The sequence below is a fragment of the Lutra lutra genome, chromosome 4 (assembly GCF_902655055.1).
Source record: "Lutra lutra chromosome 4, mLutLut1.2, whole genome shotgun sequence".
NCBI lineage: Eukaryota > Metazoa > Chordata > Mammalia > Carnivora > Mustelidae > Lutra > Lutra lutra.
The window spans coordinates 156,756,973-156,777,017 of record NC_062281.1 but is presented as its reverse complement, the minus strand read 5'-3'; the positions used below and the strand labels follow the sequence as shown (position 1 = coordinate 156,777,017).

Genomic DNA, 20,045 nt, shown 5'->3' with positions numbered 1-20,045 from the left:
AAGATAACTGACAGAATGGGAGAAGATATTTGCAAATGACAAATCAGATAAAGGGCTAGTATCCAAAATGTATGAAGAACTTATCAAACTCAACACCCAAAAAACAATCAAGTCAAGAAATGGGCAGAAGACATGAACAGACATTTCTCCAAAGAAGACATCCAAATTGCCAGAAATTTGGCACATGAAAAAGTGCTCAACATCATTCCACATCAGGCAAATACAAACCAAAACCACAATGAGATACCACCTCACACCAGTCAGAGTGGCTAAAATTAACAAGTCAGGAAATGACAGGTGTTGGTGAGGATGTGGAGAAAGGGGAACCCTCCCACACTGTTGGTGGGAATGCAAGCTGGTGCAGCCACTCTAGAAAACAGTGTGGAGCTTCCTCAAAAGGTTGAAAATAGAACTACCCTATGACCCAGCAAATACACTGCTGGGTATTTACCTCAAAGATACAGATGTAGTGATCTGAAGGGGCACTTGCACCCCAATGTTGTTAATAGCAATGTCCACAATGGAAACTATGGAAAGAGCCTAGATGTCCATCAATAGATGCATGGATATAGAAGGTGGTATACACACACACAGACACACACACACACACACACACACACACACACCACGGAATATTATGCTGCCATCAAAAAATGAAATCTTACCATTTGCAAGGACTTGAATGGAACAAAGGGTATTATGCTAAACAAAATAAGCCAATCGGAGAAAGACACTTAAATGATCTCACTGATATGAGGAATTTGAGAAACAAGACAGAGGATCATAGGGGAAGGTGGGGGAAAATGAAACAAGACAAAACCAGAGAGGGAGACAAACCTTAAGAGAATCTTAATCTCAGGAAACAAACTGAGGATTGCTGGAGTGGAGGGGGGGTGGGAGGGATAGGGTGGCTGGGTAATGGACATTGGGGAAGGTATGTGCTATGGTGAGTGCTGTGACCTGTGTAAGACTGATGAATTATAGACCTGTACCCCTGAAACAAATAATACATTATATGTTAATAAAAAATAAAAATAAATATTAATATTTCTGATTTTAAACTTTTATGTATAACTATTAGAAATAATTTTAGTTATTTATAATGGAACTCAGGTTTGATAATATTCTCTATAAAATATTTTTCAGAGAAATATTTCGAAATTCCAAATTTAAAGCAATTGATAAGAGATGCAGGCAAAGATCATCAAAGGGAAAGATTAAATCTCATTCTCAGTGTGTCTTTATTTCTCGAAATTTTCATACTGGAGGATTCCAGTCACAGGTAGTGTATGACGTTTTATAGAAATATTTTCAAATAATTTATTTGATACCATGTCACTAACATTGTTGTCTTTAAATCTGAAAAACAGTATCCACTGTTTTCAATTTGAGAGATAGTAATATGGAGCTAAATTTAAATTACCCAAACTAGTTAGTTTTTATATTATAGGAAAATGAAAAACTAAAAGGAAATGTCTGCTTTTATAGTTGCTTCTCTATATCTCTAGCCTAAGAACCTATACTCCTCATATTAGGATTATTGCAGGGATGAAGAAAAATGGCATAAGAAAAACAAAACAAAATTGCCAGGCTTAACAGAGGAAAGTGATTTGGAAATAAGAGGAAACTCAGAAAACCAAATAATCTAAAAAAACCAACTAACTGAAATTAAGTACTACTTAACAAAGATTTATTAAGACTTCAGTATATTCTAAGCTCTGGGAACCCCCTGTTAAGGATGATAAGGTATCCTTATTGTAGTACAAGTGGGAAAGGCAGACACATAGTTAACTTTCTGTTATGTGGTGTCAAAACAGTGTTATATGGACAAAGTAAAACAGGAAAGATACCAGTGGAATTGTAAAACTATGATATAATTAAAACAAATATTAGTGGTTTACAGCATCATCATTATTATTATAGCATTAATAAAAAATAGCAGCAAATTGATAGAATATCAGAGTTTCATTGTACATATTGAATATTGAACTCAAGTTGAACTCAGTGTTCATTTATTGAACAAATATTTTTCAAGTGCCTTAAATATGACAACACTAGGTTTGGCACTGAGGCTACATAAATAAGATATGAGTTCAGATCTAGATGAGCCCAAAGTTAGTAGAGAAGAAAAACATATAAACTAAAAATTGCATCATAATGTGGTAAGAGCCACAGAATTGAGGAAATGCAGACAAGGGAGCATAAATTGAGAAAGCCTTCACAGAGAAGAAATTTTTAGTTGGATTTTGAGAAAGGAATAGAAGTTTGCCAGGAGGAAAGAGAACAAAGGATATTCATTCTATGTTCAAAGGCTTGCAGGTATGAAAGTAAGTAACATGTTCAGTAAAAATGTTATAATGTTTGGGAACTAGGGTTCATAAAGGGAAATGGTGGAGAAAGGTCCTGGAGATGAGGTTTTGAGAAACCTCATTTACAGCCTAAGGATTTTGGATTTTACTCCATAGGCTTTACAGATCCACTGGAGGCAGTATGGGATTATAGTCAAGAGCATAGACTACAGAGCCAGTTGATGCAGGTTCAAATCCTAGCTTAACCACTGCTAGCTGTGTAATCTTAGGCAAATTACTTACTGTGTGTCTGTTTCGTCATCTGCAAAATGAGGATGATTTAATCTCTATAGGATTGTTATGGGAAGTAAATGAATTCGTATGTAAAAAAACACTCAGAATTGTGCCTGGCCACATAGTGAGCACCATACAAGTTTACCATTATGATTACTGGGAGGTTTTAGGCAGGTGGGTTTAATGATCAAATCAATTCTAAATAGTTCTTTCAAATGAAGGGTTGTTTGAAATTAGGATTGCATTGCAGAAAGAAATGTTTAAATGTATTTACTGAGTACCCATCACATACTAGGCATTTTGCTGGATACTATAGTACAATGACGTCTTCATACCTAATGATAGATACAGATAAACAAAATGTTATGAGTACTATGATGGAAGAAGTACATATATAATAGTACTGTTTAACTTTTTATTGTTCATTCAACAAATACCTAATAAAGTCTTATATGCCAGGCACTATTCTAGGCAACTGGAAATTTGGTAGTGAACAAGGAAAACAAGAGTCCCTGTTTCCATGAAATTTATAGACTAATGGGAGAGATAAATAATATACAAAAAAATGTAGAATATTATTCAAAATTATTGATAGTGATAGGAACCTAATTCAGAAAAAAAGATAGTATAAATCATAGTATGAAAACAGGGTATGAAAAGAATAAGGTAGTACTGACTTCAGCCACAATCATTTCAGGCAGTACAAAAGGATTCTTTTTCACATTGTCCTTCTTTTTCTCATCTCAGTTTCTGCCTGTGTATTGGCCTCTTCCTCACCTCCTAGAGACAGACAGGCAGGAGGATGAAAATTATAATGAAAGATACGGCTTAATGGATAGAACTAGAGCTGCATTTCTAAAATGTATATTGTGAAATACAGCATATAAACAATAGAGTACCCACAAACAATTTAAAGACTAATAAGTGTAATTATTTATACCCACCACTCAGAATAAGAAATAGAATATTACCAGTACCTTTGAGGTGTCCTGAGCCTTCATTTATCTCTTACAGTTTGTATCCCAGCCCTTCACTGCAAATGTCTTATAATTGCAGTTAACCATTTCTTTGCTTTTCTTTATGATTTTACCAATGTATTATTAAATTTTACTTGATTTCAGACTCCATGTCTAATATACTCTTACCTTTTTGTGCAACATTATGTTTCTGAGATTCATCCAGGTTGGTGCATATACCCATAGTGCACTATAGACTTTTTTTAAAAAAGATTTTATTTATTTATTTGACAGAGATCACAAGTAGGCAGAGAGAGAGAGGAGGAAGCACCATGCAGGGCTCGATCCCAGGACCCTGAGATCATGACCTGAGCCGAAGGCAGAGGCTTTAACCCACTGAGCTACCCAGGCGCCCCACATTATAGACTTTTTTTTACAGTATTCCAGTATATGAACTGACCAAATTTTGTTTGCAAATAACCAAAATTATAATTAAAAGACCTCGAATAGCTAAAGCAATCTTGATAAAGAACAAAAATGGAGGTATCACAATCCCAAATACCAAGATACTCTACAAAGCCTTAGTGATCAAAACAATGTGGTACTGGCACAAAAACAGACATATAGATCAATGGAACAGAAAAGAAAACCCAGAGGGGCGCCTGGGTGGCTCAGTGGGTTAAGCCGCTGCCTTCGGCTCAGGTCATGATCTCAAGGGTCCTGGGATCGAGTCCCACATCGGGCTCTCTGCTCAGCAGGAAGCCTGCTTCCCTCTCTCTCTCTCTCTGCCTGCCTCTCCGTCTACTTGTGATCTCTCTCTGTCAAATAAATAAAATCTTTAAAAAAAAAAAAAGAAAAAAGAAAAGAAAACCCAGAAATGGATCTACAACTGTATGGTCCACTAATTTTTGACAAAGCAGGAAAGAATATCAAGGGAAAAAAGATAGTCTCTTCAACAAATGGTGTTGGGAAAACTGGACAGCAATGCGCAAAAGAATCAAACTGGACCACTTTCTTACACCGTACAAAAAAAATAAATTCAAAATGGTTGAAAGACCTAAATGTGAAACAGGAAACCATCAAAATCCTAGAGATCACAGGAAGCGACTTCTTTGACGTTGGCCATAGCAACTTCTTACTAGCCGTATATTTGGAGGCGAGGGAAACCAAAGTAAAAATGAGCTATTGGAACTTCATCAAGATTAAAAGCTTCAATGTCATATATAAAACCTTTTTCTAATCTAAGGTATAAAGATTTATGCCTATATTTTCTTCTAAGAGCTTTTTATAGTTTTAGCTCTTATATTTAAGTGTTTGATCTATTTTGAGTTAGTTTTTGATATGGTGTGAGTTATGGGCCCAACTTCATTCATTTACATGTACATATCTTGTCCCAACACTATTTGTTGAAAAGACTATTCTCTCCCCAATGATTGCTTCAAACACTTGTCAAAAATCAATTTGCTATAAATGTGAACATTTACTTCTGGAATATCAGTTCTATTCCATTGATCTATATATCTATCCTTATATCAGTTCCACATCTTAATTATTATAGCTTTGAAGTAAGTTTTAATTTCAGGAAGTTCTCCAACTTTTTTTTTAGGATTGTTTTTGCTATTAAGTGTTACATTTTATATTTCTATCTTTGATCCACTTTTAATTTTTTTAATAAGGTGTGAGGTTTAGGTCAAAATTCATTTTGGGAGCTCCTGATGTCTAATTGTTCCAGCACTATTTATTGAAAAGACTATCCTTTTTACATTGAATTGCTTTTGCAACTTTTATCAAAAATCTGTTGAGCAAATACATGTGGGTCTATTTCTGGATTCTCTGTCTATACTGTTGACCTGTGTGTCTATTTCTATCAAAACCACACTCTAGCTACATAGTATGTCATAAAATTGGACCATATGGTTCCTCCAATTTCATTGTTCTTTTTCAAGGTTTTTTTTTAGATTTTCTTGGTTTTTTGCCTGTTCATATAAATTTTAAGATAATTAATCTCTAACTACAAAATACCTTTATGAGATTGTAATGGAAATTACATTTAGTTTATAGATTAGTTTGAAGCAAATTGCCATCTTTACTACAATTGATACTTATATTGACCTGTCTTCTGTGACTTTTATAAATAAATTTACTTATTACTTTTAGTAATTTTTATGTGTGTGTGTGGACTCCATAGATTTTCTTCAACACAATCATATCATCTGTGAGAAACATCAACTTTACTTATTTTCTAATCTTTATGCTTTTATTTTTATTTTTATTGTACTGGGTAAGACCTCATGTAATAATGATAAATAGAAGTGTCAGGAACAGTTATCCTTTTTATATCCCTGATCTCAGAATACATTCAACTCTTTACCAGTAAGTGTAAAGTTAACTATGAAATTTTTGTAGATGCATATTGTCAGGCCAAGGAAATTCCCTTCTATTCTTAGTCTAATGAAAGTTTGTTGTTTCTGTTTTTTTTAGTCATGAAGTTTGCTCAATTTTGCCAAATGGTTTTTCTGCATCTTTTGACATTGTTCACATAGATTTTCTCTTTTGTTATTGTGAATTACATTGAATTTCAAATGTTAAATCAACCTTGTATTCCTGGAATATTCCTGGAATAAACCCCAATTTACTGATATATTTTAAATCACTTTTACATCTATGTATATGAGGAATATTATTCTATAATTTTCTTATCTTGTAATATCTTTATTAGATTTTTTTAAAGATTTTATTTATTTCTTTATTTGAGAGAGAGAAAAAAAAAACAGGAGCAGTGGGAGGGACAGAGGGAGAAGCAGGCTCAGGGAGCCTGGTGCTGGGCTGAATCCCAGGACCCTGGGACCATGACCTGAGCCGAAAACAGACACTTAACAGCCTGAACCACCAAGATGCCCCTCTTTGTTGTTAGATTTTAAAATCATAGTTATTCTGGTCAGAAAACTATGAAATGTCTCCTGCTCCTCTACTTTTTGAAAAATTTTTGTGTATAATTGGCAATACTGCTTTCTCAAAGGTTTTCCTAGAATTCAGCAATGAGGTCACGTAGGTCTAGAGTTTTCTTCCAGAGAAAGTTTTTGACTATAAATATAGGACCTTTAATAGATATGGGGCTATTTAAGTGTTTTATTTTGTATGCTTTAGAAATTTGTTTTTCAATGAATTTGTCCATTTGATCTAAATTGTTAAGTTTATTGGCATAAAGTTTTAATAGTATCCAGTTATTTTCCTTTTAATATCTGTAGAATCTTTAGTGATGGTACACTTTTCATTCCTGATTTATTTCTCTTTTTCTAAATCAGTCTTGCTAGGAGTATTCAATTTATTATCCTTAGACTTCTTTTATGTAAACATCTAATATTTAAATTTTCTTCTAAGCAATGCTTTTGCTGCATCCCACAAATTTTTGTTTTGTTTTCATCATTATTCAGTTCAAAATATTTTAAAAGTGTCCTTTTGTTGTCTTCCAGGATATTGACATTTTTGAAGAATGCAGTCAGTTACTTTATAGATCATAAGATTGATTTTGACTTTCCTCGTGATCAGATTCATTTTATCACATATGAAGACATACAATGTTCATCTGCTTTTCACTAATGATTTTAGTTGATCACACCATCAGGATGATGTCTGTTCTTCACCCATTGTATTATTCCTGTTTTTACCCTAGCAATTAAATAATCTGTGTGATGACACTTTGAACCATGTAACCATGAAAATCTCTTTCTTCATCAAACTCTACTTAGCAAGTAGACAGGTGGTAAGTAGAGTTCCTCTGCTTACCTGAACCAAGGTAAGGTTCTTACCTGAACCTTGCTTTACAAAGCTGTAGCAAAATAATATTTTTCTTATGATACTACTTCCATCTTTCATTGGGTTTTCTACTATAAGAAAAAAATTCTCTGTCTTTATTATCTGTGTAGACTCATGGGTTTCTGTGTTATTCAGCAGACGGTAATCCATTACTGTACTTATTTTGATGCTCAGTTTTTTCCAGATTTAACCAGTGAGAACCCCCAAGGTTGTTTCCCTTTTTTATATATCCCTGTCATTTTTTGAGCCCTTACTTCTGTACCTATAGCATAATTTTTAATAGTTGGAAGAATATTGGTTATATTATTATCTATGTATCATAATACATTTAAGTATTTCTTTTAGAATTTTAAATTACAGATTTAAGAAATGCTTAAGATTGTTGTAAAGAACACTCTGGTAACTGAATATTTACATAAATCCAAAATTATTAACCTGGCATAATACATTTCTAGAAGTAGATTTGTTATATGGCCTTCCAGAAAAATTCTACCTATTTATAGGCAGCAATATGTAAGAATGTCCATTTTGCAATTCCCTTAAATTTGGGTGGAATTTCAATCAGTCTAGGTCCTTATTCTGTGGTCCCCAGACCAGCAATATTGTTATTACCTAGGCGCATCTGTTAGAAATGCACAGTCTCAGACCCCACTCCAGACCTACTGGGTCCCCCAGACCAGCAATATTGTTATTACCTAGGCGCATCTGTTAGAAATGCACAGTCTCAGACCCCACTCCAGACCTACTGGGTCATAATCTGCATTTGAACAAACTCACCAGGTAAAACATAGGCACATAAAAGTCTGAGGGGCAGCATTCTGATATAATTTATATAGGAGTCACAAACTGAATTGGTCCTAAGTCTAGGCAAGGTAAGTCAGGAGCCTATACTGACATTTATATTAATAAAAGGTAAACAGAACAAATAAGTAAAGTTGATTGCAAAAAAAGTGCTTAGGTGTTATCCTATATACATATAAGACATATATGAAATATATATATTATATATATATACACACACACACGCACACACACACACACACACACACACATACTATATAATGTATAGTATATATATATCCTAAGAAACCATTTTGGGGGATAGGACAATGCAGATCAGCATGGAGTACTAACACTGTTCCCCTAAAACACAAGAAAGCAATGTTGTTCTCTCTCCTGCCTCATCTTTACCCACTCCATTCCAAACACCCTATGCAGTAGCCCACTGTTTATCTAGTGTTCTAAGAAAAACCTGAATCAGAACCACTTGCAGAGTGTTACAATGGATACTCCCAATCTCCTCCCAGAGAATGTGTTTTAGTAGGGTCTGATATTATGTCCAAGTATCAGCATTTTAATAGGCACACCAGGTGATTCTGATGCCCTGGAGTTTGAGAACTACTATACCACTACACTTTCCAGAATACATCTTAGAATATATTGTTTGAGCAACTGTTTTATTTGCTTCAAAAGAATAGCACATGATTTCATGTTTTTGTTGTTGGTTAATGAAATGACTAAGTCTAAGAATTCCAATTACTTTTTTAGACCTCTGTAGTTCTAATGACTCTGAGTTAGTGAGGAGGGGAAGAAATAATCCTGATGAACTCTATTTCACCCCTTCATTCCTAATCCTGAGATTGCCTTCTTGAACCAGTTCACGTTCTCTCCAGATGATACCTAAACACTTTTTTTTTCTGTCAGTATATTTTGATGAAATAAACTCATATTGTGGAAAAAAAATTCAATCAAAACCTTATTATGAAGTTAAAATATATTATTCTCATATAAATATATGTTAAATATATTAAAGAAATTATAGAGAAACCATTCAGTTTTTTAAATATGAATAACTTTTTTTTTATGTAGGAGGAGCAAAGAAAAAAGGAAACAGCACATATAAAAGGTAAATTTTCTCAACAATTTGTTAGAAGAAACCATAATTATATATAATTATAGCAATTTTTAAAGAACCAAGAGGCCTACCTAAATGTTATCTAAATATTGTTTTAATACCATGGAAATTCAAGGGAAACATTAATGTATTAGTATGTGAGTGGGCATATATTCCTTAAAAAACAAAACTTACAATGTCACATCTTAAAATGTGAAATTCAAATTTTTGTTCCTTATTTATACCCAAAAGCATCATAGTCAGGAGCATCTTGGTGGTTCATTGGGTTAACTGTCCAATTCTTGATTTCAGCTCAGGTCATGATTTCAGGGTTGTGAGATCGAGCCTGGCGTAGAGCTCCATGCTGGGCATGTAGCCTATTTCAGATTGTCTCCATTCATCCCCCTACCATCCCTAAGGTTAAAAAAAAAAGTGTCATAGTCAATGCCATATAGTTATCCTGGAGGGTCAAAAGACATGAGTATTTTATAATCCTCTAGATATTGCATATTATGTCTTACTACCTCAAAATATTATCCTCCTATGTAAGAAATGTTGGACATACAAAATGTAATAAGATATTTAAAACAGCTTTAAAAATTAATGTTATACATTAATATCAAAGTTCAGTATGTAAAATATTATAAAAGATACTTAATCCTAAGTATATATATACTACATATTATGTAGTATATTTTCTAAATCTTAACATTTTTAAATATCAACTGTGCAGTATAAATAATGTAATAATTGAAGAAGCATGAATCTTAGAGTACTAGAAGTCTAGGTGAAGTCTGTTGTGTCTCTGATCTTTGGTGAGTCATCAGTCTCTAAATCTCAGTCTTCTCTTTTGTGAAATGGTTCTAATAATACCTTACTTGAAAAATTATTGAAAGGATAAATGATATATGGAAATATATCAAACTGCTTCACATATTATAAGGCACTCTAAGAATGTTAGTAGTTACTTTAATTGGTGTCAAGGCAACCCATAGGCCCTTTCCACTGTGGACCAAACATTTTGTAATCTACCTGCTTACAATATTCCAGAACTGAGCTTTCTAGCCTATTTAGAATCTTCTCCTATTAAAACGGGTTGATTTTCTTTAGAACAGCCTTTTCTATTCTTGATTGTAATGAAGTTGTTAATCCCCAATTACATACTTAACATTGTACAGATGATGATAGCAACTTGGAATTTTCACTATTGCATCCTTCTGTCCATTTTAACCCAAAAAAAGAGTCTGAATTTTAAAAAGAAATATCGCCTTTATAAGTAAGATTCAGGTCATGAATGTATAGTATTCATAGTATATCTAATTTTCTTTTACAGTAATTAAAGATCACTCTAAAGACGAATTCTGCGTTGCAAAACAAAAGGTCATTTGTGACCCCTCAGAGACTAGCTTGGCAACACATCCCAGCAGTGTTACCTTAACCTTATCAACTCTACCATCTGATTCTTATTACAGCCAAAGTATAGAAGCAGCTGATGACTGGTTTTCTGATGATATTCTAGCAAAAAAGAGCTCTCCAATGCCTTTTCTCAGGGAACCTCTACTGGAAAAAGTATTTTCATACCTGTCAACAATTTCCTTAGAAGACTGTACTGAAAATGTACTGAATATGGCACTTTATGATGATCAGAAAGATGACAGCATTAAGGAAATATTTTCACGAAGAAATGCAGAGGTTGAAATACAAAACCTTCAACATAATATTGAATGACTTTTTTTCTTTTGAAACATTGTATACACTGAAATCATGGAAAGTTAAAACTGAATCACCAGCTTCTGAGTCTCTTAACATGTCCATTACTTGTTCTTTACCTTAGAGTGGTCTTACTTCCCTTGCCATTTCTTATTTCTAGAAACAAAATTACAGGAAGCAGTAGAGTGACATTATGAATATTAAGTTTAACTCCTTGTATTTCATCAAAGGACATAATAAATAATATGAATGTATTTCAACATACAAGAGAAATACTTTAAAAAAATCTTCAGCATAAATAGATTTTTGAATAAAACATTCACAACATTTCCTTATACTTTTGACATTTTCAATTTTACTTCCATGTGGGTAGGGCTGGGCAGAATACTTCCATCAGCTTTTCTGAATTTTAAATACATAAATCTCTTAACATTCAAATTTTATTTTGTCATGATTTTGGTAAACAATATAATTTTGCTCTTCTAAGGAAGCCTGGAAACTGAAGAATCCAGAAAATAATTTTCTTTGCCCCTTCCTATGTCCATTTCTCAGAATGGTTTCCCAATCCTTACTCCACTATGATGGAAATGTGGCCAGCTATTTTCCTAAACCGCTGATTCAAGCTAGATGAATCAGAGTTCTCACTAATCTGAGAGATCCTTCTTTTTTTTAAAAAAAACATATCTTTATCATTTTATTAGGAATAATTCTAAGTGGGTAAAGCAGAAAATTTACTGAGTTTGATGAGTTTTCCAAAACCTCTTAATGACAATAATCTGAGAGACCCTTGGTCAGATTTCTATGTTTAGTCCTGAGGGATTTCTGAAATCATCCACCACGTAATTAATCTTTTTTCCCTTTCTCCTAAATAGTCTCCATATAATCAGTTCCCTCCTTCCTTCCTTCCTTCCTTCTCTCTCTCTCTCTCTCCTTTTCTTCTTTCTTTTTTGGAAGATGACTAAATATAATATTAACTTTTGTGCTTAAGTTACTCACCTACACTTGTGCATATCTTTCCAAGAGATAAATCATACCTATTACAATAAATGAAAAGAAACTTCTCTCAGTTAAAAGTAGCGTTGCCCATGTCTATTGATTCTGTCCCATGGGAAATATTAAAAAGGATTAGAATACCTCTCTCTCCTGAACACCTCATCGTTTCTACTAGTTACTGGTTGTGAGAACAGCTCTCTAATGTCCACCCCTACATCTAAGTAAGCTATTTGAACTCAGGGTCTGTAAGGAACAGCATATATATAAATTGTTCTCTGTCTCTTGGTGTCTCACCAACTTATATCTTACTACCTATCCCAGAGAAGTTATCTCTAATTTTGGTAAGATGTTAAAACTTTTCTAGGAATTTGGGATTGGAGATAAGAGAGTCTAGCTTTGATCTGATTAATCTCTGGAATAGCAGAAACAACCTGGGGAGCTATGGGCTATGTTTGGGAAGGAAAAATAGTAAATCTGCAGTGAGAGAGCAGTGAAGCACTTGCAAAGTAAAAAGCAGAGATGAGAGATAAGGCGAATGTGATTCCTGCTTTCTAATAGTCCTCCATTTCCTTATTCCAGCCCTTCATGAAGCTGCCCTTGGCTTGGTATGGTAGTCTGGTATCCTAATAAGTTCCCCTGTTTGCTTAAGCTAGCAAGATTTGATATTTATTAATGTCCTGTTTTTAACTGTTGTTCTGGGCTTTGGTAAGGTACCCTTGTAATTTTATAATAAATAGTCCTTTTTGCATAAAGTAAAAAGAGTTCTGTTTCTGTTACTATGAACAAAGCATCCTAACCAAATTCTTGTCATTACAAATGAGAAATAAAGAGATCTATGCATATAAAATAATTGTTATATTATGAATGAATAGATTGAACTTTTTTCTCAAAACCTAACACATTTACTTGTTTATTAAAATGTTATTCTATATCATAGCTATATAATTGTTCTCTTTGAAAAGACTGATAAGTATATGAAATTACAGCAGTCTAAAATAATCTTATTTTCAAGAACTGTAAAGGATCTAAGATTTCACCATTCATGCCCTCTGACAAGTTAGCCCTCAGTGGTTTTACAGTGACAAAGGACGGTTTATTATTCATAGCAGTAGCAAGGATGACTTTTGAAAGAGGCTGACGTCCATGGAGTGGATCATCTTGTCCACTTAATTATTAAATTTCTTCTGATATTGCTCTTTGGGTAACATTTACTTAAGACTCATTTATATTCATATTCTGTGTCCATTCTCCATTGGGAAACTTACCTACATACATCATTCCTAGACTCCTTGTCACTAATTTTCCAATTGTATTCCTTACAAGTCTCCAACCACTCAGCCAAACCATTACCTACTGCCAATGAATCAACAAAAATCTATACCTCTGAAAGTTTATTCTTCCAGGCTATACAGCTAGGTCACTGCTCAAAGTTATGCCTACTGAGACTTTCACCACTGCCTACCAAGGCCATACATGAGCAGGGCTCTCTTGCTTTAGGTGTGAACTCTGAGATGATGCTGGCATATCATGTAGAACTGTCTGAAAGTCAGGATCAAGTATTTTCTTAGTCAACTGTTGATAAGTAACTCTACTTGATGCCATAGTTATATGGTGAGAGAGAGACCATGTAGCAGGAGTAAGAGCCATGGGTATCTCAACCATTTTCTCATGCAATTTCTTTGTGGTTTAAGAATCTGCTCAAATTCAATTTTATATAACCTAATGCCATTTGTAATTGAGTGCAGATCTGCATGCCTAACTTTATGTGTTAGCAAATCAGACAACACCATTTCATGGTGAACAGTTGAACTCAAAGGTAAGTTGGTGGCCATAGTCACATGTTAAGTCCCTACTAGTCTAATAGTAAACCAGAGGATGTTTCCAAAGAAGAATAATTGGCAGGTGATAACATAGCTTTGTTTAGAATCCTACAGACTTTCATTAACCTAGAGTTGCGTGATAAAGTCTCCATGGAGTATATCTATTTGCTACAAATACTTCACATAGCATGGATCTGCTATGTGGCAGAACTAACTTAGTAGCCTGAATCTGTTGCAGAGCTTTCTATTCTTCCAGACCATACTCAGAACTGGAACCTCTTTCAGGTTCCTCAGTGAGTGGGTCCAAGTAGCACATCCAATTGAAGTATATGTTATCTCCAATATCCAAAGGAGTCCACTATACATTGTGCCTCTTTCTTGGTGGTTGGAGGTATCAGATGCAGCAACTAGTCTTTCACCTTAGAAGGGTATCCAGACATGCTCCAGACCACTGGATTTGTAGTAATTTTCCTGAGGCAACAGACCCTTGAATTTTGTAGAATTTATTTCCACCCCTTGGCTTGCATTTATCTAACCATATTATCTAGGGTAGTTACTAATGCTTATTTACCATGTCCAGCTAGCATGATATCACAAATGTCTTCTGGTGTCCATTTGTGTGGAATGAAGATTAAGGCCCATTTAAACTAAATTATGACAGAGAGCTAGAGAGTTAATCTAACCCTGCAGTAGAACAGCGAAGTTAGTGCTGATCTTTAGAGATGAAATAAAACTGCGTGTTGTGGTCCACACTAACAGGAATAAAGAAAAAAATTATTTGCTGGAGGAATAGGTGGATAGCATATACAAGAGAAAGCACTGATTTGCTCCACCAATGAAGCAACACCAGAAACAGTAGCTATAATTAGAGGGAGTACCTGATTAAATAGTTTAAAACAATCCATTTTCATTTTCTAATTCCTCTGCACAGGCCAAATAGGCAACTAGAAAAGAGATGTGGCAAGAATTACCACTCCTGAATCCTTCAAGTGGCATTAATCTCTAATCTCTCTCTATGTGTATTGCTTTTGGTTTATTATTTTGGGTGGGGAAAGCAGTTCTAGTAGCTTCCACTTCGTTTTTGCTAACATAATAGCCCTCATCCCATGGGTTAGGGAACCAATGTGGAGATTTTGCCCTTTGCTAAGTATGCCTACTCCAATTATGCTTCCTAGGACTGGAGGAAATAACCATGGGTTTGGTTTGGAACCCACTGGGCTAACTGAGATGAACCAGTCTAAAACTACATTAATGACCTTACTTCCATAGGCCCCTATTTTGACTAGGGGACCACTGTGACTTTTAGCTCTCCAGGAATTAGTGGCAGTTCATAGCCAGTATCTGTAATCTGTTTTTTAAATCTGGTTATTTGCCTTAGCCCAATGTACTCTCACACTGGCTAATGGCTGCAAATATTTGGGAGGAAGTGTAGGAGGAAGATTTTCTATGTAATAAAATTTGTAATGTAAATTTTTAGCAGAACAGCTGGGCCCTTCCTCAAAGGCCATCTTTTATCTAAAAGGCTCTGAGTTTGAGAACTAGCTCAAATCTGGAAACTGGTTGATGAACCACGTCTCTATATTGTGATGATTCAAGTTAGAGCTATTCATCAGACTTAAAGCTTTTCCTCTTACTTAAACCAAGTAAGCTTTTATAGATTAAATCTCTCTTCACTGTGGTAGACAATAACTGAAGTATCTGCTTGGCTCTTTCAACTCTCTAGCTGTTGTTTTGCCCCTGGATACCTTGGATTTTCACCTAAGCATGTAATAGTTCAAGAGAGCCATGGCAAAAGACCTGAAGAGAAATCTTTTGAAAGAAGATGTATGAATAGCCAACAGATACATAAAAATGTGCTCAAAGTCATTAATCATCAGGGAAATGCAAATCAGAAAAAAAAAAAGCCCTGTGATATGGTATTGGGTTGGAATTGAAGGTATTAGTATGTATGTATATGCAATGTGTGTTTGTGTGTGTATTTATTTATTTACAATATGATACTTCTAATACTATTATTAGCATTAGTATCTTTATGCTATATGTGTTTATACTGTATTTCCTAATACTGATCCCTCATCTCATGTATCAACACAGTTAATGCTCAGACTTGGTTTCTTTTTTTTTTTAAGGTTTTATTTATTTATTTAACAGAGGGAGACACTGTGAGAGAGAGAATACAAGCAGGGGGAGTGGGAGAGGGAGAAGCAGGCTTCCTGCTGAGCAGGGAGCCTGATGCGGGGCTCAATCCCACACCCTGGGATCATGACCTGAGCTGAAGGCAGACGCTTATTGACTGAGCCACCCAGGTGCCTCTCAAACTTGGTTTCTAAAAACAATTCTCCACTCAAAGGAAATAATATTCCTTAAAGAAATGGGGCTGGGACTAGGAAATTAGTCTAGGACTGGGGTGAGGAAATTATGAAGTAAACCTAGAACATTTTCTTGCACCTAAAGTAAGAAAGTACACATAAATTGATGGCACCATGACAAAAGGACAACTGAGCTAGCTTAAAGAGGCTCCCACTTTTCAAATTAGGGAAATTCTGAGGACAAAATGAATAATAACAAATTGTAACATATTGAACTAAAAAAGGACCCATGAATCCATCCTGAAAACTTTTTATAAAAAAATTAAAGGGCTAAGGATAGAAAGCCAACTAATAAATGTAGAAAGATAGAATTAGGAAATCATTTTTGCAATCTCTTTAGTAATAATTGATTTATGCAAGAAGTCAATGTGTTAGTACACATTAAGTTTTAGATAGTTGAGAACATGATATTCACATCTCAAAGAATCTGTACATACTCACAGATTCTTTACAAAAAGAGAAAAAACTACTTTTCCAATGGGAAAAGACTCTAATCAAACCAAATGATCATTTTTTCCCTTATTTTCATTTTTATTTATTTTTTAGTTAACATAAAATGCATTGTTTGTTTCAGGGGTACAGGTGTGTGATTCAACAGTCTTACATAATTCACAGCACTCACCATAGCACATACCCTCCCCAATGTCCATCACCCTACCACCCCATCCCTCCACCCTCTCCCCTCCAGCAACCCTCAGTTTGTTTCCTATGATTAAGACTCTCTTATGGTTTGTCTCCCTCTCTGATTTCATCTTGTTTTATTTTTTTCTTTCTTCCCCTCTGATCCTGTGTTTTGTTTCTTAAATTCCACCTATCAGTGAGATCATATGATAATCTTTTTCTTATTGACTTATTTTGCTTACCAAATACCCTGTAGTTACATCCACATCATTGCAGATGGAGAGATTTCGGTTTTTTGATGGCTGAGTAGTATTCCAGTGTGTGTGTCTGTGTGAGTGTATGAGGTGGTTTCATCGATTTGTTCTACTGTTTTTTTGGTTTCTATTTCATTGATTTCTGCTCTGATCTTTATTATTTCTCTTCTTCTGCTGGATTTGGGCTTACTTTGCTGTCCTTTCTCTAGCTCGTTTGGGTGTAGGATTAGGTCGTGCATTTGAAACCTTTCTTGTTTCTTGAGAAAGGCTTGTATTGCTATATACTTCCCTCTTAGGACCTCCATTGCTGCATCCCAAAGGTTTTAAACTGTTGTGTTTTCATTTTCACTCGTTTCCATGAATTTTTAAAAAATTCTTCCTTAATTTCCTGGTTGACCCATTCATTCTTTAGTATGATGCTCTTTGACCTCCATGTATTTGGGTTCTTTCCAACTTTCCTCTTGTGGTTGAGTTTCAGTCTCAAAACATTGTGGTGCAAAAATGTGCAAGGAATGATCCTGATCTTTTGGTACTGGTTGAGATCTGATTGGTGACCCAGGATGTGATCTACTTTGGAGACTATTCCATGTGCACTAGAGAAGAATGTGTATTGTGTTGTTTTGGGATGGGATATTCTGAATATACCTGTGAAGTCCATTTGTCCATTGTGTCATTCAAAGCCCTTGTTACCTTGTTGATCTTCTGCTTAGATGATCTATCCATTGCAGTGAGTGGGGTGATAAAGTCCCCTACTACTCTTGTGTTACTGTTGATGTGTTTCTTTGATTTTATTATTAATTGGCTTATATAATTGGTTGCTCCCATGTTGGGATAAATATTTACAACTCTTAGATCTTTTTGTTAGATAGACACTTTAATTATGATATAGTGTCCTTCCTCATGTCTTATTATAGTCTTTGGTTTAAAATCTAATTTGTCTGATATAAGCATTTCCACCCCAGCTTTTTTTTTTTTTTTTTTTTTTTTTTTGGTAAATGGTTTTCCAGCCCCTCACTTTAAATCTGGAGGTGTCTTTAGACCTAAAATGAGTCTCTTACAGTCTGCCTATCAATGAGCCTTGCTTTTTTATCCAATCTGATATCCTATGTCTTTTGATTGGGGCACTTATCCCATTTACATACAGGGTAACTATTGAAAGATATGAATTTAGTGCCATTGTCTTATCTGTAAAGTCACTGTTTCTGTATATTGTTTCTGTTCCTTTCTGGTCTGTGTTACTTTTGGGCTCTCTCTTTGCTTAAAGGATCTCTTTTAATATTTCTTGTAGGGCTCGTTTAGTGATCACAGATTTTTTTAGTTTCTGTTTGTCCTGGAAGCTTTCTATATGCCTCCTATTTTGAATGACATCTTAGCTAGATAAAGTATTCTCGGCTGCATATTTTTCTCATTTAGCACCCTAAATATATTATGCCAGTCCTGTCTGGCTTGCCAGGTCTCTGTGGGTAAGTCTGCTGCCAATTTAATGTTTCTACCCTTGTAGGTTATAGACTTCTTGTCCCAAGCTGCTTTCAGGATTTTCTCGTTGTCTCTGAGATTTATAAGTTTCACTATTATATGTCAGGTTGCTGACCTATTTTTATTGATTTGAGGGGGATGCTCTGTGCCTCCTGGACTTGGAAACCTGTTTCCTTCCCCAAATTAAGGAAGTTCTCCACTATAATTTGCTCCAATATACCTCTGTACCTCTCTCTCTTTCCTCTTCTTCTGGGATCCCAGTTATTCTAATGTTTTGCTTTACGGTATCACTTATCTCTCAAATTCTCCCCTCGTGATCTAGTAGTTGTTTATCTCTCTTTTTCTCAGCTTCTTTATTTTTTCCCATTTTGTCTTCTGTATTTGTCTTCCTTTCATTTATCCTTGCAGTTAGAGCCTCCATTTTTTAAAAAAAAATATTTATTTTTCAAAGAGAGAGAGCACAAGCAGGGTGAGCAGCAGGAAGAGGGAGAAGCAGGCTCCCCACTGAACAAGGAGCTTGATGCAGTACTCGATCCTAGGACCCTGGGATCATGATCTGAGCTGAAGGCAGACCCTTAACCAACTGAGCTGCCCAGGCATCCCTAGAGCCTCCATTTTTTATTGTTTCTCATTAATGGCCTTTTTTATTTTGACTTGATTAGATTTTAGTTCTTTTATTTCTCTAGAAAGGGATTTTCTAGTGTTTTCTATGCTTTTTTCAAGCCCAGCTAGTATATTTATAATCATTATTCTGAACTCTAGTTCCAACATCTTACTTATATCAATACTGATTAGGTCCCTGACGGTCAGTACTGCCTCTTGTTCTCTTGTTTGATGTGAGTTTTTCTGTCTTGTCATTTTGTCCAAGTGTTTCTATCTCGGGCACATGGTCCCCTTTGTAGTCTCCAAACCCTGCAGACTCCTGTTCAATGCCAAGATGCACTCAGATGAACAAGAGAACAAAATACTAAATGGCAACAATGACTCTCCCAAAATATACACTAAACAATTCAGAAGAGACACAAAACTGAAAAAAAAATTAAAAGAAACAAAAGAAAGGAAAGGTTTAAAAAAGAGAGATATAATCAGACAAGCAGACAGAATAGAGCAATACACTGGATCCTGTGTGTACTTTGGTCCACTTGTTAGAAAACTCAATCCCAAAATTGTAAAGAAAGAAAAACTTACATATGTAAAAAATAAAATTAAATACTTTGGAAGGATAGAATGTAACTGTAAAAATGAAAATTAAAAAAGACTTTAACAAAAAAAAGAATATGATGTATTATCAAACAGGTTAAGAGAACAGAGCCATACACTAGATTCTGGGTGTATTTTGGCCTGTTGGAAAAAACTGCATCCCAAAATTATAAAGAAAGAAAATTACACACACACATACACTTAAATACAAGGGATAGAATTTAACGGTAAAACTCAAAATTTTTAAAATTTTATTTTTTAGATTTTATTTATTTATTAGAAAGATAGAGAGCACAAGTAGGCAGAGCAGCAGGCAGAGGGAGAGGGAAAAGCAGGCTCTCCACTGAGCAGGGA

The 20,045-nt window shown here is 34.8% G+C and overlaps 1 protein-coding gene across 3 annotated transcripts in view; it reads left to right on the top strand.

Annotated features, from left to right (window-relative positions):
- C4H1orf185 (chromosome 4 C1orf185 homolog) overlaps nt 1–12,692 on the top strand; it is a 69,582-nt gene extending 56,890 nt beyond the window's left edge. For all 3 annotated transcript variants that reach the window (XM_047728831.1, XM_047728832.1, XM_047728833.1), the window contains exons 3-5: nt 1,147–1,282; nt 9,224–9,260; nt 10,582–12,692. In XM_047728831.1, the coding sequence (XP_047584787.1) occupies nt 1,147–1,282; nt 9,224–9,260; nt 10,582–10,976 (568 nt within the window). In that variant the 3' untranslated portion in view covers nt 10,977–12,692. The remainder of the gene's footprint in view (nt 1–1,146; nt 1,283–9,223; nt 9,261–10,581) is intronic.
- Nucleotides 12,693–20,045: the final 7,353 nt, after the last annotated feature.